The sequence below is a fragment of the Vanessa cardui genome, chromosome 1 (assembly GCF_905220365.1).
Source record: "Vanessa cardui chromosome 1, ilVanCard2.1, whole genome shotgun sequence".
NCBI lineage: Eukaryota > Metazoa > Arthropoda > Insecta > Lepidoptera > Nymphalidae > Vanessa > Vanessa cardui.
In genome coordinates this window covers 7,487,169-7,502,913 of record NC_061123.1, presented here as the reverse complement: position 1 = coordinate 7,502,913, position 15,745 = coordinate 7,487,169, and the positions used below count along the sequence as shown (strand labels likewise).

Here is a 15,745-nt window from a genome sequence, read left to right as displayed (position 1 = left end):
CTACAATAAAGTTAGTGTAGAAAACAGTAAATGTAAAATGTTTGTTGTTTTGCTTATAAAGAACTAAGTATTGTATTATTGATTGATAAAAGAATATTTATAAATATAATTTTACAGTTTAACTCGTCATTATAGTAGAATCTTGCCCTGCTGTATTATTATTTTTATTAAATAATAGGCATTAATAAACACTTGATAACTGTTTGTATTACATTATTCGATGCAATAATTTTTTTTTTGTAATTACAGTATTGGAAACAAACAAATGCTTTTTTTATAATTTGGAAGTAGTTTGTAAATGGTTATACAATCATAAAAAAAAACTAACGTAACGATTTTATATGTATTCTCTTCACAAATGGTCGCAAAATAAAAAAAATATCGTGGATAATCCCTATTTTATAGAACAACAAAAAAAACTGTAAGGCATGCTTCTGATTTTGTAAACGGATTAAAGCAGCCAACATTCTTTGAGTCATCGTTGTTTTCAAAACAATATTGTCAATCTTACAGCATTATAAAACTTAACACTATTTGATTTTGTATGTTACTCATACTAATTTAATACTTAATTATTTTGTGAAAAAGTACTTACTATGTAGTAGCCTATTTTTACGTAGGTACATATATTAAACATTATTTTTATATTGTACGGATCGGCGTAAAGCACAGATTATATTTTATTGACACCACGTTATGTACTATATCCTAATGTATCAAAGTGGACTTTTAGAACATAAAATTAGATATGTAATGAAAAATAAAAAGTTATTTAGATAAGGATTTGCCGTCAACAGCAATATCCCAACATTTTATTGTTTTTGTCTCTTATAAAAAGACAGGACATTCAGACAACTAATAACTTAGTGTTATGTTTAAGCATATGTTATCCATATTTACCTATCAATTTTATTGTAGTCTTAAAATTGATTTATTTAACGTTTGGCGCTTAAAAATGTAAATAAATATTTTCTTCTCTTAAAAATAAGGATGTACACATATTGAATCGAAAGAAAAAAATATTTATTTTAACTACACATGAAAACTAGATTGCATTTTCACCTTTATCTAAGCTCACCTATAAATTATCGCGTATCAAATTTATAAGAAAAAATTAAGTAAAAATTAAATTTATACGTTACCGAGCTTTATTTTTTGTTACAACATTTTAAGTAATAAATTATATGGACCTATGCAGATATAAAAAAATTAAAACTCCATACAGACATAATTAAAAATAAATTTAAAGATTATACCATCTACACTATCATTTCAAATGTTGATATTTATTTACAACTTTGCTAGAAGTTAGATTCCTTACACTTTATATAGTCTTAAAACACTATCACAAAACATAATAAACTTGTGAAGTACTACAAGTGACAACCCTACCATAGCTACCGCACCGCGCCCGCCGCCCTACCCGCGCTTGCCTTCTCCCTTCTTCCATCCATGATCCATCAGTCAGTCACTCAATGATACGTACAGGGGACGGTTGTACGCTTACTCGTGGCGTCCGATATTCACGCGGACAACTGGGTCACGAGGTCCGTACGCGTTTTACCAAACAAAATATTTTGTTCAGTGTTGTGAATGATTGTAGTGATAGTGAGCTAAGATTCTTTCTGGAATAAGAAACTAGCGGCGCTTTTGAAGTGTACGTGATGCGTGCGTGAGCGCAGCGCATGACGTGCTACGAAACGTTGAGAGCTTCGGCACCCGCCGCAGACGCCCCCATGGCGCACCACTTTGTCAAGTGGTGGCGCAACAAGTTTAGAAATGGATATAAGAAATTTAGTAGTAAGTAAAAATCAAAATATACGATACAACCGCGTAACACGCTGTCGAGGGACCTGAATAGTAGTACCTTGGCTTGGTGAGAACATCTGTTTCTAAAATTTGGAGTACGTGATACAAATATTACAATACCTAACCATTTTAAGCTAATAACTATTTTTTTTATTATAACAATGACCGTACTTTAATTTAAAACCTTATCCATCACTAAAACATCAATCATTTGCAAGTTACAAGACAAAATAAATATTAATTATTATATATGGTTTACTTAAGAAATTTAACTAAATACATAAAAGTGATGAAATTTATAAACTATCAAATAACTATATTAATAATAAATAATAGTTATTAAGGTTTAAAATGATAATTTGCTAGTTCGTTAATAAAAATGTTCAACATTTTCTTCATTCAAAATTAATATGCTATTTGAAGCCATGGATACAAGGCTTTCTATTGTAGTTGAGATTACCAATTCGCGATAGCAAAGAATCAAAGTTAATAGATTTTTTATAAAATCCGTGCTGGTGCCAGAACATCATTTTATTTTATGCATAATCAATTGTTACTAATAATAATTTCGGATGATAAAAAATTATTTCGCTTGCTCTATGTACAATAGATTAGTTGTATAGATTTGCTCAATACATATTCATTTCTCACTAGGTGCTAATAATACCTAACTAAATATCAGTTAAAAATACTTTTGCTATGAAGACAACTATCTATTTGATACTACTTCAAAGTAAAGAGATCTCTTTGATCTTGTTCTATTTAGTTACGAAATATACATAAACTGAACACTTCAATTAGAAGAAGATACGAGCATTTTTGTTTCATAACGATCTACGCACATCAGGCGTAAAGCAAAGTTTGTAATATAAATATAATTTTAAATGCAAACTAAGCCGCGTCGCTCATTTGATTAACTTCAAAGAGAAAAGTTGAAAGCACTCGCCGAAGCGGAGACAATGATACCTTTTATTTGACATCAAAGAATTCCCCGCTCCGAGCTTTAAGCTCTTCTTTCGAGTGAATAGTACGCATAGCCCGCTACAATTTATAGTAAGCGGCGGATACAAAGAACTTTTTTGGAGATGTAGAGCTTTTGTCGCATAATTTAACGTACCCTTCGTATGCGGCTCATATTGTTTTATATTAGTGAATAGTGATTTTGAACTTGAGGCCGGTTGCCTTGAAAGCCATCAACTTTTTTTTGGAGTATTGTATATCTGCTATTTAAAAAAGATTTGATCACTAAAAAAATTGAATTAGGAAGTAAATATCAATTTGTTTATTTTTAAATAGGTATATTTATTTGTAGACTAGTTTTAAAATCATTGCCGCTGGCGCAAGAGCGTAATGACAGTAATGAGGGCATGAATATGGTGAACGCGTTTGTTGCTCACGGACTATGTGGTCATTTGTAATTGACATTTAACTTTGATGATTATACGTCTACTGATACGAAAGCCAGAGTAAAAAAAGACAAAAGTGCTTAGCTAGTGATTCTAGGTTATTTTTTTTATTTATTCTATAAAATCTTGCAAACATTAAATATTAACCTTTCTGTACATGTATACATTCCATGTCTTACATAAAAATTAGAAAGCGATTTCGGCATAGACTGATTTGTGGCTTTTTTTAAACAATTATTTCTATGTTAAAAAATAATGATTTAATTAAATAATAATTTGTTAAAATAATGCACATTGGACTTTATTAGCTTCATGTATAAAAAGCAAAATTTTAATAAAAGTAATTAAGTACAATCAGTACGGAACTAAGCCCCGACGTCGCTGCCGCCATATCCGTCTGGCTAGCCTATCCTGTGCCATATTTTTTAACACACGTACGCCCTTAATGTAACGAAAAGTAAAAATTTTATATAATGCAATGATTTATGTGTATTTATAAATATATATATATATATATATATTAAAAAATATTTTTAATGTGTTTTATAATTTGTTTTCATAAACATATATTATGTGGTAATATTATAACTTCATACTAGCTAAATGTTTTCTTTTGTATGTATATAATATCAAAGTAGATATTTCGATTTATCAGTAGAATGAGATTTAGAGACATATAGTTATAGTTATATTTTCGCTAAAATAGTTTTTGTGTTTCATTATATACGTAAAATACTCGGGTGGATGATTTTCTCTCAAAAATTGCAACGTTTCTCATAAAGCCTACTTATTTCGTTTCGTCATTCCATAAATTAACATCGGAAAGGACTTAGATTATGAACACGATATTGAAAACCATATTACCTAATGTTTTTTTCATATTATATAATTTGGCATTGGGGCATGTTACATTATCACTAGTAGAAAAATAAGTATATAATCTTTTTTAGTATGGGTAATGTGATATAATATTAACAATACACTATAAAATAATTTCAAAAATGATAAAATTCTTAGAACTTTTTTTTAATAAAATAAAATTAACGGCAGATGTGGGCCGTCGAAGGTAGAGCTTTAAAGCATTAGGCCCATGCCGATCTCTCGAGCCTTCCGAGAAATAAGTCTAAGCCCGCCCTGCGAGCCCCTTTACTGCACCCGGCTGGGACCGCTCGCTTTATACAAAAATCTTTTGAATTTTGCCGATCGTTCCTCAATTTCTGATAATATGTAGTTATGCTTTTTATACCTGTCTACAATACGTACTAGAGTGAGTACATCATTTAATGTTATGTCATCACATTAATGGTTCTGTTTATATTTTATATTGTATTTCTGTGATTAGGTACAATATATAAAAAATCATGCAATTTATTTTCTCTTAACTGAATATATGTATAAAGAAACAATTCGTAAATTTCCGATGCCCGAACTAAGAAGCAGCTATTCTGCTTAATTACATAATAAGATATAAAATGTGTATATGTGTATATAAATAAATATATATTATAACTAATATTTCTATTTTAAGTAAATTCAAAGGTTACCTAATGAATTCGTAATTACCAATATTTTGTCCGTTTTAACGTATACATAAATAATGATCTGTTTTCGATGGTATAATCGATATGTTTATTTATATTTTGTTATTTTACAGTTGGTACTGACGGCGAGCGAACTGACACAGAAGAATTAGTAGGCCGCGCGGCATCACAATGTTCCGCACCACCAGACCTTCTACCCAGTGAAGCAAGAGCTCTATTGCAACCTACTACGCCGCCGCCCATACCCGCTCGGAAATCTGAACACTTTCCTAAAAGATTACCACCGACGGAAAAGCCTGCAGATAACGCAGACGATAAGCAGCCTAGATTAAGATTTGAGGTAATTTCTCGTACCTTTCATTTACAAAATAATTCTACATAGTTTTATTTAAGAATGTTTACTATTTATTACTTACGTAATAATTAGCATACGCGATGTTATTGTGGTGACTGTATGTAGTGTTTATCATTCATGAGTTGACTACGCTATCTAAGTTAGCAATTTATTGAATAATGAGATGATTCATCTATTTGTGTCGTATCAGTCTCCGGGCAAGCGGCATGCTTTGTCTTATAATATCTCACTGATCGTAAAGGCGCGACTAGTTTCCTTTTAAAGTTTGAGATAAGAACGCTTGTCCTCGCCGCCGGACACGCGCGTTTGTTCGGCGCCACTAGTTATCTCCGTTAGCTGAATGCGGATACCTCATTATGAACTCACGATTCTAACCCTCAATACCTTCCGTCATATTATCAGTAAATTAAAAAATTAAGTTAACCCTATTTATTTTTCAGGAATTAACATGCGATGTAGAATTAAAGCATTCAGAATCATCCAAACAGCAACCGCTGCAGTTCTCATTCACCCTTTATGACCTAGACGGACACGGGAGAATGACAAAAGACGTAAGTTTTTATACAATAGCTATATTAGACTATATATACAAATTATGAAGTACTTATTCAATTGACGAAATTTTTGTCGACAGGATATAGCCGGTATAGTGTCGACAATATACGAGTCGATAGGAAAATCGGTCACGGTTCCGCATTATGGATCCAAAACGATACAAGTGCGTTTAACAGTTGTTCCGGAAGACGGGCGAACACGTAGCCATAGAGAAAGGAGGGACGGACGGAGAAGGCATAAAAGAGAACAACCGGCAAACACAACCACAACACCCGTGGAGTGTGCTGAGAACAGTGAGGATGAACACCAAGATAGACTATCTAACGACGATGACGTTTCGTCTAAATCCTCATGTTCGGGTGATCGTCAACCACCACAAAGACCTGCACCAGTATTAAGACAAAGGTACCACCGCCATGCACGAAGAGAAGCTCGAGACCGAAAGCACGCAAAAAAAAGATCGGGGAGCTTGCAGCGTCGTGAACTACTTGAAATAATACAGGCTAACATGGAGAAAAATCACCTGAGCTTTCAAGCATCTAGGTTGGTATTGTTTTCTACATTTCCTATATGTTCTTAGCATCCGTTTTTTGATACCATACCTATTTCTTTTATATATTTTAAATAATGCTTTACAAAGGAATGACAAAACTTCATCTCTTCTAACAAAAAACAAGTTTTGTGATTAACGCTTATTTATGTTTCTTCGTACTCATATAAATACTAAATTATTTTTTCCAGAAAGCCCTATCCTGATCCTGTTGTTAACGAGGAAGAAATCGCAAATAAATATCAAAAGCTCAGAAATAGATCGTACACTGTGAGCGATAAGCCATTGACGTCTTATCAAAAAGCAAAACCTGAGCCGTCCAACAATGGCTACTTAGATCTAGCATGCGGCGGCGACTCGAACTTGTGCAGATACGACCGTTACTTGCACGCTGTCATATGCTCGTCGGCACGGCACGCACACACAGGCTACCACCAGAAACAAACGCCGGCGCGACACGCGCGACCTCCACATAACCTCAACTCCCGTTCCCGCTCTCACGACTTACCCGCCAAACAACACTCAACAAAACAGCCGAGAGTGCTGCAAATCATATTTTTATAGAATTCGATAATGGACATCGTCGATATTCGACTTTGTCCTACTTTATTTTTACGGGAAAAGGAATGGAATGGAATTGTGGTTACCAAGACTGTACTGAATAACGAAATGTATATTTCTAGGGGGAAACTGAATAGCTTTTAATTAAATATGAACTCCATTTAGACTATTTGATTATTGACGGATGAATTAGGATTACTTATTTATCATTCCATGCTTAGCATAGTCGGTATCAATTTTTTTTGAATAGCATAAAAGTATTCGTCGTAAAACAACAAATAGACGGCACAATAAAGAATCAATTGAAATTTTAATAACTCAGTGTAATGAAGGTGATGTCACTAAAGGATCTCTCACTTGAAACAAATTGCAGTGCCTTACCTTTTGACAACAAAAATATTATACACCTTCTTTTAACAAAATAACATTTTAAAATTATTTTAATTGTATCAATGCTCATTAGAAAATGAAGAATAGGTGTTACTGAGATAACTCGTTTAAAGAGTTATAGACTGATTTTAGTAATAAGTATTAGGTGCTCGAATTAAGGAAGAAATGTAAAAAAATTACATTTTATGTTTGTAAATACTCAACGGAGTACTTAACTGCTTGTATTATACCTGTAGCAATACTGGAATTGCTAACTACATTATAAATACTGATGTTCTTTTATTTCGAGGTTGCATTACCATTATCAGTATTCATTATTTTAAGTAATTTAATGAATCTCTAATATGTTTTATCTACCTCTAATTTTACTTTATTAGTTATAATTTTTTTACAAATATTTATTGTAACAGCTAAATCCTAAAATTATGTTAGTATTTTTGTGATAATTGAGTGAATCAGTATCATGACAATTTTTCACTCAAAAGTTGGATGGTATGTGCTATGTTTGTAAGATGGAACAGTATCTTAAAGTCACTCTATGTACAAATATTATAAATCTGTTATTTATTTCATGTTTCAAACTTTTTAACACAGGTTTTTGTTTATTGTTCCATTTTAAATGTACAGTGTAATAAGTGCTCGATCTTGTCAAAACATATTTATTGTGAAATATAATCCTTGAGGTTAAAACATATTTTTATTCATAACGACCCCTGCCTATTAATCTTGTTCTTAGTACATATCGAATTAAAACACAAATCATTATTACAGCAGTGAGAATAAGTGTTGTTTCTCTTGGAAGACCGCATTTCTCGACTTCATACGCATCAGGCGCTATTGTGGCCTGAAACAAATAATTTAACAACTCGAGCACAATGCAACAATATTTATTTCAATATTATATACTTAGTCATCTCCATAAATTTAAAAATACATATTACTTTACCAGTATATATTTTGGATCGGGTCTATTTCTCCATGAAAACGATGGCACTGAATATTCCAAAAAACGAGATCCACCAATATCCTCGTAATAATGTTCAACTAAACAACCATGATGTGTATGCCCACCAAATGCAGCTCTAGGCTTAATTTTTTTGATCAGATATTTTGTTGCTTCTAACGACAATGCGTCAATTTTTAATCGAAACAATTTGTTTCGTTCAGGTAATGGTGGAGCATCAGGTTCTGTGCAAACAGCATCAGAGACCCTGTAAAGAGGAAAGTGCTGAAAAGTACAAAATATATACAGAATATGAAATAATCTTATTCAGAAATTTACATCAATTATGCCATTTGAAAAAAGAACAGATTTAACACGTTCACTGCCACCTAAATTTTTCCTATGCTCATAGCGATGCCGCCATACATAATGCCGCGAACACGCTAAGCGTGTCCCCGGCATCGCTAGATAAATTGTATGGACAAGCGTAGCGTGTCCACTGGCACAGGAACAAAAAAATGATAATTTTTTTGTTAAAACGGTCTTTGTTAGTTAATATTTCTTGTGTTATGCAATAATTAAGGTGTTTAGAATAATGTTGTCAGTGTTTTATCCTGGAATTATGACAAAAAACCGCTTTTATGGTAAGTAAACATCATAATGTAATCAGTGGTTGTAAAACTTTTTAATAAATTCCCACATATCATATTTATATTGGTGTCGAATTTGATATATACTTTTTATCGCGTTATGATTTAGTTCGTATTTCAATAAAAAAATTGTTCATGATATATACTGTTACCTGTTATCTACTGTTGTATCCCTGCAAAGGACGCGGGTCAGTTTGAAAGTAGCAAGGTATAATCAAATAAAATAAAATAGAACTTTCAATACAAATTAAAACAGAGTTTAAATTTCGCTTCATAAAGTGTCCATAAAAATCCACCTTCTTTTTTTGTTTTCTCAAATACATACTTATTAATTTCTAAAATCAATTTTTATCTCACTTGTTTCGTTCACTTTCTTATTAGTTGCTAGAAATGTTCAAAGGTCATAGGATATCGATTCGGTGCACATGTCTTGATATAATAATAAAGAACAATTAAATAAGTAATAATTAATAAACAAATAATTAAAAAATAATCAAGCTTCTTGTAAGCTAAACTCGTTTTATTGTTTCATTACTTCAATTCTTGTAACACGAATTTGAAGTTGACATGAGTTTACATTTTTAAGGTAAATCAGCCTTATTTAGTGTTTAATTTTATATATTTGGTGTATGTATGTGGTAGTTAATGATTAATCGAACTAACATATAGGTACTTGTAATACATAATCAGTATCAACATAACACAAAGTAAGACAATTTTGTATAAACTTTGTCATTAAATAGGAATGGCAGAATTACGGCTTATATAGTTTTCAACCGACTTCCAAAAGGAGGAGGTTATCAATTCGATTCAATAACTATAACTACATTATATAATCGTAAATCGACTTTTAAGTAGTCTAATATTTTTCATTTCATTTAACTTAGGAAGACTCTAAAAAATATGTTGAATACGCAATTATTTTTATTACTTTTTCGTGCATATTAATTTGTTTTAAAATAGTGTTTTGTTAGAAGTCGGTTTTTCTTTTTGTTAAAATTTTTATTTATACTACAAAGGTGTATAAATTTTTATAATAATAGATATTTGTACAAAAAAAAAATGTAACAAAGTTCCGCAAATTTGAGAAAACAATAACAAAATTAGTTCAATTTTCAACAAATTGGTAATAAGCCATAAATAAAATGTGGTTTGTTGAAAAAACAGTTTGACAATCTATGATTATCCTTAATAAGTGAACAAGCCTAGCGTGTCGCCGGCATTACGAAAGACATTTTTTTGTAAAATAAAAAAAAAATATTATTTTTAACGGGCCACTTAAAAACTCAGTAGCTTATCGCTTGAAGATTGCACACAATTAGTTTGAATGAATAATTTAGCCTAGTTTTTAAGATATCACTGAAATTCTTAGAACAAGCCTAGCGTGTTCGCGGCGTGGCTATAGAAATTCGCATGAACACGCTAGGCGTGTCGCTGGCACTGAACGTGTTAAAGGCCAAATAAACAATGAATAAAATGGAAAAAGAATATTATTTGAACTAACCTCACGAAAACAAGGAACCTACCGCAACATTTTACGTTAGAATTTCTTCAACTATATGTTAAAAAACAAAAAACAGTACATGATACACAGGGGTTTATAGCAAATGAATAGGAGGCGCCTCGCGATAATTATTGAGCTTAAATAGGCCAGGTCTAGTGTCAGTGGTCTAATGTTATTCGAGTTTGGTGCGTACAGAACTAACGAAGCATTGCATTTACAAATTCGGTTACTTGGTCTATAGGTCAGGCGGTAAGCCATATTTGTAGTTGATGTATGCATGATAGGCTTATAAAAGTGTCGCTTACGCGTTATTAATCAATTCACACATCAGTATAGTTCAAAATAGCATTGATAATTAAAATATATTGTGTTGTGACAGTAATTACAAAAATCAGTTAAATGATATAGTAAATAATTCAAATCATAAAATAATCTATAGAATTATGAGAACTTAAATGGTATAAAACTTAAATACTTTTTGTAATATTGATTCAGAATAATGACTTTCTTGATGGGGAAAGTTTAATCATTCCAGTCTATATAGTCTTTATATAACATACCTGCATCAGAATAGGTTGACTGTAATTATATGTACCTTCTGAATTGAAACAATGCATTGAATTTTTTGAGCATTTTAACAATGTATCTGAAAAAGTAATATATATTTCATTAACAATTATGAAATTACTTATAAAATAAATATGTATTTAAGGTATACAATTTTAAACCTGAGTTGATAAGGAAGCCGAGATGGCCAAATGGTTAGAACCCATGAATCTTAAACGATGATTGATGTTTTTGGAATCTATATAATTGATGCCAATTTATAAAAGTAATATTATTTAGATAGTTAATCTTTTAGTATTTATAAATTTGATTTGCATGTAAATTAAAACAGCTTTGTGCTGTATACTTCTGGATAAATTAAATGTTTGAGATATTTTAATTACCTGAAACATTTTCTATCTGTTTTCTTGCTTCAGTACATAAATTACAAGAATCACCCTCTAGAGCCATTGAATTTAATAATACAAAGTGGTTGTTTTTTATTGCTATATGTTGAACAGATGGGGCCTTTAAAAGTTTTGAAAATCTTTGAGCAAATCCTCTTCTTATTCTGCAATAGTAAATTAATACTATATTATACTAATTTGATCAGGAAATTATTGGTAATCAAACAATGAAAACTTCCTACAGACAAAGAAGCCAATAGCCCATCTGCTTTCATTCTGTTCTGCATTTATTTTAACTTACTCAAAAATTCCTTAATCTCATCCAATTAAATGACAATCTGACTTGAGACTTCAAAGAGTTCAGGTCTACACCTGAAGATTTTTTTGCCAAATAGTGATCTAAATTCTTAGATTCTGTCTTTAACACTAACAAGAAGCAAGTTTAGTAAAGTTTTTATTAAATTAAATTATGTTAGCAATATATTCATACAAATTAGCATACTTTTTTAAAATATATTCTGCTTATTTACTTTTAATCGTCTGATATATGTGATTTCTAAAGAAAAATAATTAAATATGTAAGTTAAGTACATACCGATGATGGAATCCAATATCATGATTTCCAACAACAACATACATTTTAATACTACTTGGTAATGAAAATAAATCAAAGAATCGTTTGACATAATTCTTAAATTGCTTATTATCAGTCCACTCTCCTTCATCAAAAAGATCTCCTGTAAATTAAGAGTAATGCAAACTGTAACGACAATTACTTGCAAAACAATAGGAACTTATAAATTAATATCATCATTAAACTAATTTAATAAATATATTTAGTGTATTTAATAATACTGTTATTTTTTACCTAAAACAAAAACAATGTCAGGTTTGTGTAATGTAATGATTGCTTGAAATGCTTGGTGCATCTGCCATTCTCTTCTCCATTTGTCTAACCAATGACCCCTATATGGTCCTAGTAAATGAGTATCTGCTAGAATAAACGCTTTTAAAACTTCATTCTCACTGTGGTTTGTTTCTATGTGAGGCCAACTGCACTGCAATTATTTATTTTTTTAGAATATAAAAACAAGATATCGGTTTCTAGATTGTCGAGGGTGTGAGAATTACGTACCTGTATAGTGACTACATAATATATAAGACATTCACAATAAAAACCAATCAATATTAACCCCCCAAAAAGTATTAATAACTTTTTTGTTATTCGCCGCATGTTCTGTTACCGACATATTCCGCGTTATCGTCTTTCTTTCAAATTATATGATTGTTATCGCGATATCTTATTCCTTGACTAGAACTACTTATATGTACGTATTAGGTTATTATTTTCAAGTATTAAGCTGACTTTTCAAAACTAAGAAGTTGTTAGTTTTTTGTTGATGTTTGAAGTTTGAAATGTCTCAATGAAGTTGAAAACTTAAAAACTGGGCTGCCACAAGAGATAACTAATTTTAAGCCGCACTGCTCATCAAATAATACAGATCCAAAACTTATTATCAATATAAAGTCTCAAACACAGATTGACTGTATTTGTTTTAAACTATTTAAAGACAACAAAGCCATTCTTGTAATAATACTAATCAAAATATTACACATGCGAAAGTAATGTTTTGTTACTTCTCTAATATTTATGTATAAATCTGTGTATAAATTTAGTATAACGCATATCACCTTTAAATATGTGAAATGGAGTATATGGGACTATGGGTAATAAATCATTTTTATGCTATAGATTGTGGGACGAGCACCTGATGGTAAGTGGTCACCACCACCCATAGACATTGGCGCTGTTAGAAATTAACCATACGGCACACAATATGCCACCAACTTTGGGAATTAAGATTTTATGTTCCTTGCGCCTGTAATTACACTGGCTCACTCAAACCGGAACACATCAATACCGAGTCTTGTGGTATTACCGATGTTTGTGGTATCTAACCAGACGGGCCTTGCACAAAGGTCTACTACTTAGTTACCATGTAGTTGGTCTAAAGTAATGGGCCAAGGCTGGTCCACCAGTTGCTGGCGTCACTCAGCGTGCTATGCAAAGGGTTAAGCTCGGCGTTTCTCTGAGGGATCGCATCAGAAATGAGGCGATCCGTCAAAGAACCAAAGTCATTGACATAGCCCACCGGATTAGTAAGCTGAAGTGGCAGTGGCTGGCCACATTTGTCGTAGAACCGATAACTGTTGGGGAAAACGTGTTCTAGAGTGGAGGCCGCGTTTCGCCAAACTTAGTGTAGGAGGTCCTCAGGCACGGTGGAGTGACGATTTATGCAAGAGGGCAGGCAGGAGCTGCATGCGAGTAGCCGGAGAAAAACCACAGTGGCGTGCTCTTGGGGAGGCCTATGTCCAGCAGTGGACAAATTCAGGCTGATAATGATGATGATGGGCCAAGCTTATATTGACTGATTGTCCTAATAATTAAATTATTTACTTTGCAATAAAATTACAAAGAAAGTAAAATGTCACTTATACTAGCCTACATCTACACGATTATCTCGGGAAACAATTCGGCGAGTGGCGAACTGTATCAAAGCACGTTTGTTTTTTTTTCTAACGCGGTAGAATAGGTATTAACTCAACTATTTTTTTATAAGTTTCAAGCAAAAAAGAATTTTCACCCTTGGCAATTGGCAAACCTTTTAAATTTGTAATGTTTTAACTTTAAATTGTAACCCAATATTGTATCAAATAAAACAAGACAACATGATATAAACATTCTACGTAAGACAACCATATTATAAACATTTAAACCTATGGTGAAACTGTACCGATGGGAACTTATATCGTTAAATATGATACATTATAGAGGCGAGATCGTTACTCGTCTAGGTATATCTAAGTTTGTCTCTGAGCTATTAAAAAAAATAGGTATGACTTTTTCAACCGACTTCAAAAAGGAGGAGGTTATCAATTCGTCTGTATTTTTTTTTTTTTTTTTTTTATGTTTGTTACCTCATAACTTTTTACTGGGTGGACCGATTTTGATATTTTTTTTTTGTTTGAAAGGTTGTGCTTCCCGTGGGGTCCCATTTTTTTTTAATTTTTTTCCGATGATGGTATCCGTATGAAAACGACATAAGTCTTAAATTTGCATTATGTATATGCGCGACAAATAGGTGAATAACTGTAAATCACGTTAACCAATTTTGATAATTCTTTTTTTATTATAAAATATATACTTCAAGGGTAATTTGGTGAAAGTTTGGTAAGGTTCTGAGCACAGGATCCATGACAAAGTAGCGGAACGGAAGGGAGCGGAACAATTCTGAGGAGCACGTTAGCGATATTCTGTCGAATCTTTTATTTATAGGTTATTTGGATATTTGAGTCACCTTCCGTAATGTGGTTATGTTTATGTAATTATCATTTTCGAATATTATAATCAACTAGCTACCCACCCCGGCTTCGCACGGATGCAATACTGATACTAAATATACTATAGAATTTGTTTATTTACGACATCACATCGCAAACTTCTAAAATTATCAGTGTTTCTTTTGTATATTGTTCATGTATTATATACACAAACATTCCTCTTGAATCACACTACCTTCTAAAAAAAATCGCATCAAATTCCGTTGCATAGATTTAAAGATATAGGGACAGAGAAAGCGACTTTGTTTTATACTATGTAGTGATGGAACTCCTATACGGCTCACATTAGGGTGCGATATGGGGCAGAATTTCATACTATCTTTAATCAATTTTTGTGTATGTGATGTGATGTCATATGATGTACGAAATATAGTTGGTCTTTTTCAAAGTTTTTTTGCTGAGGTCGATTACAGCTCTTTCGAGGGATCCTTGTGGTTTACGCCGCATGACGTATTAAATCCGCATTTTCGAAAGTCTATTTTTGCTTTATTCGCAAGTTTCCTTTGAAATTGTCCTCGAAGTAGTTTCTGACTCATATAAACAAAACGCTTAATCTATCCATATTAAAAAAAAAATTAGTTAGTCAACATCAGTTTCACTTAAAATCAAAAAATAAATAAAATTTTAACAAAATGAAAAACCGACTTCAAACAAAACACTATTTTAAAACAAATAAAAATGCACTAAAAAATAATAAAAATAATTGCATATTTTACATATTTTTTAGAGTCCTCCTATGTAAAATGAAATGAAAAATATTAGACTACTTAAAAGTCGATTTACGATTATATAATGTAGTTATAATTATTGGTATATTTGGAGCCGGTGTCAGCTACGGTGCCCTTGCCCCAACAATCAAAAGAAAGAAGCGATACGAGCACCTTGATTGATCCAGTATATTATTGTGTAAAAGGTAATTTGTAAAAACATATTTGTTAAAGTATTCTCGTATTGTTTTTGATAGATATACTGTAGGGTTTTATTGGCTAAAATTTTTTCAAGTGATATTTTAGTTAATTATTAAGCTAGGAAAATTAAATCAATGCCAATGTAATTCTGAAAGTACTACAGGTAATGCATGCAAAAATTCAATACACAAAACTGCTTTTAAAAAAGGTTTATTTCA

The 15,745-nt window shown here is 31.8% G+C and overlaps 2 protein-coding genes across 2 annotated transcripts; one reads left to right on the top strand and one right to left on the bottom strand.

Moving 5' to 3' along the window:
• The first annotated feature begins 1,477 nt into the window (after positions 1–1,477).
• On the top strand, positions 1,478–7,859 carry LOC124530562 (protein naked cuticle homolog). The gene is made up of 5 exons (XM_047104769.1): positions 1,478–1,800; positions 4,870–5,096; positions 5,552–5,662; positions 5,746–6,209; positions 6,408–7,859. Exons 1-5 carry the CDS (start codon positions 1,686–1,688, stop codon positions 6,778–6,780), a joined length of 1,290 nt encoding a protein of 429 aa, XP_046960725.1. The 5' UTR covers positions 1,478–1,685; the 3' UTR covers positions 6,781–7,859.
• LOC124530570 (metallophosphoesterase 1 homolog) lies at positions 7,811–12,716 on the bottom strand. Its single transcript, XM_047104783.1, has 7 exons — positions 12,353–12,716; positions 12,086–12,275; positions 11,813–11,954; positions 11,215–11,381; positions 10,825–10,910; positions 8,114–8,395; positions 7,811–8,011 (listed from the first exon to the last, which is right to left on the bottom strand). Exons 1-7 carry the CDS (start codon positions 12,449–12,451, stop codon positions 7,865–7,867), a joined length of 1,113 nt encoding a protein of 370 aa, XP_046960739.1. The 5' UTR covers positions 12,452–12,716; the 3' UTR covers positions 7,811–7,864.
• Positions 12,717–15,745: the final 3,029 nt, after the last annotated feature.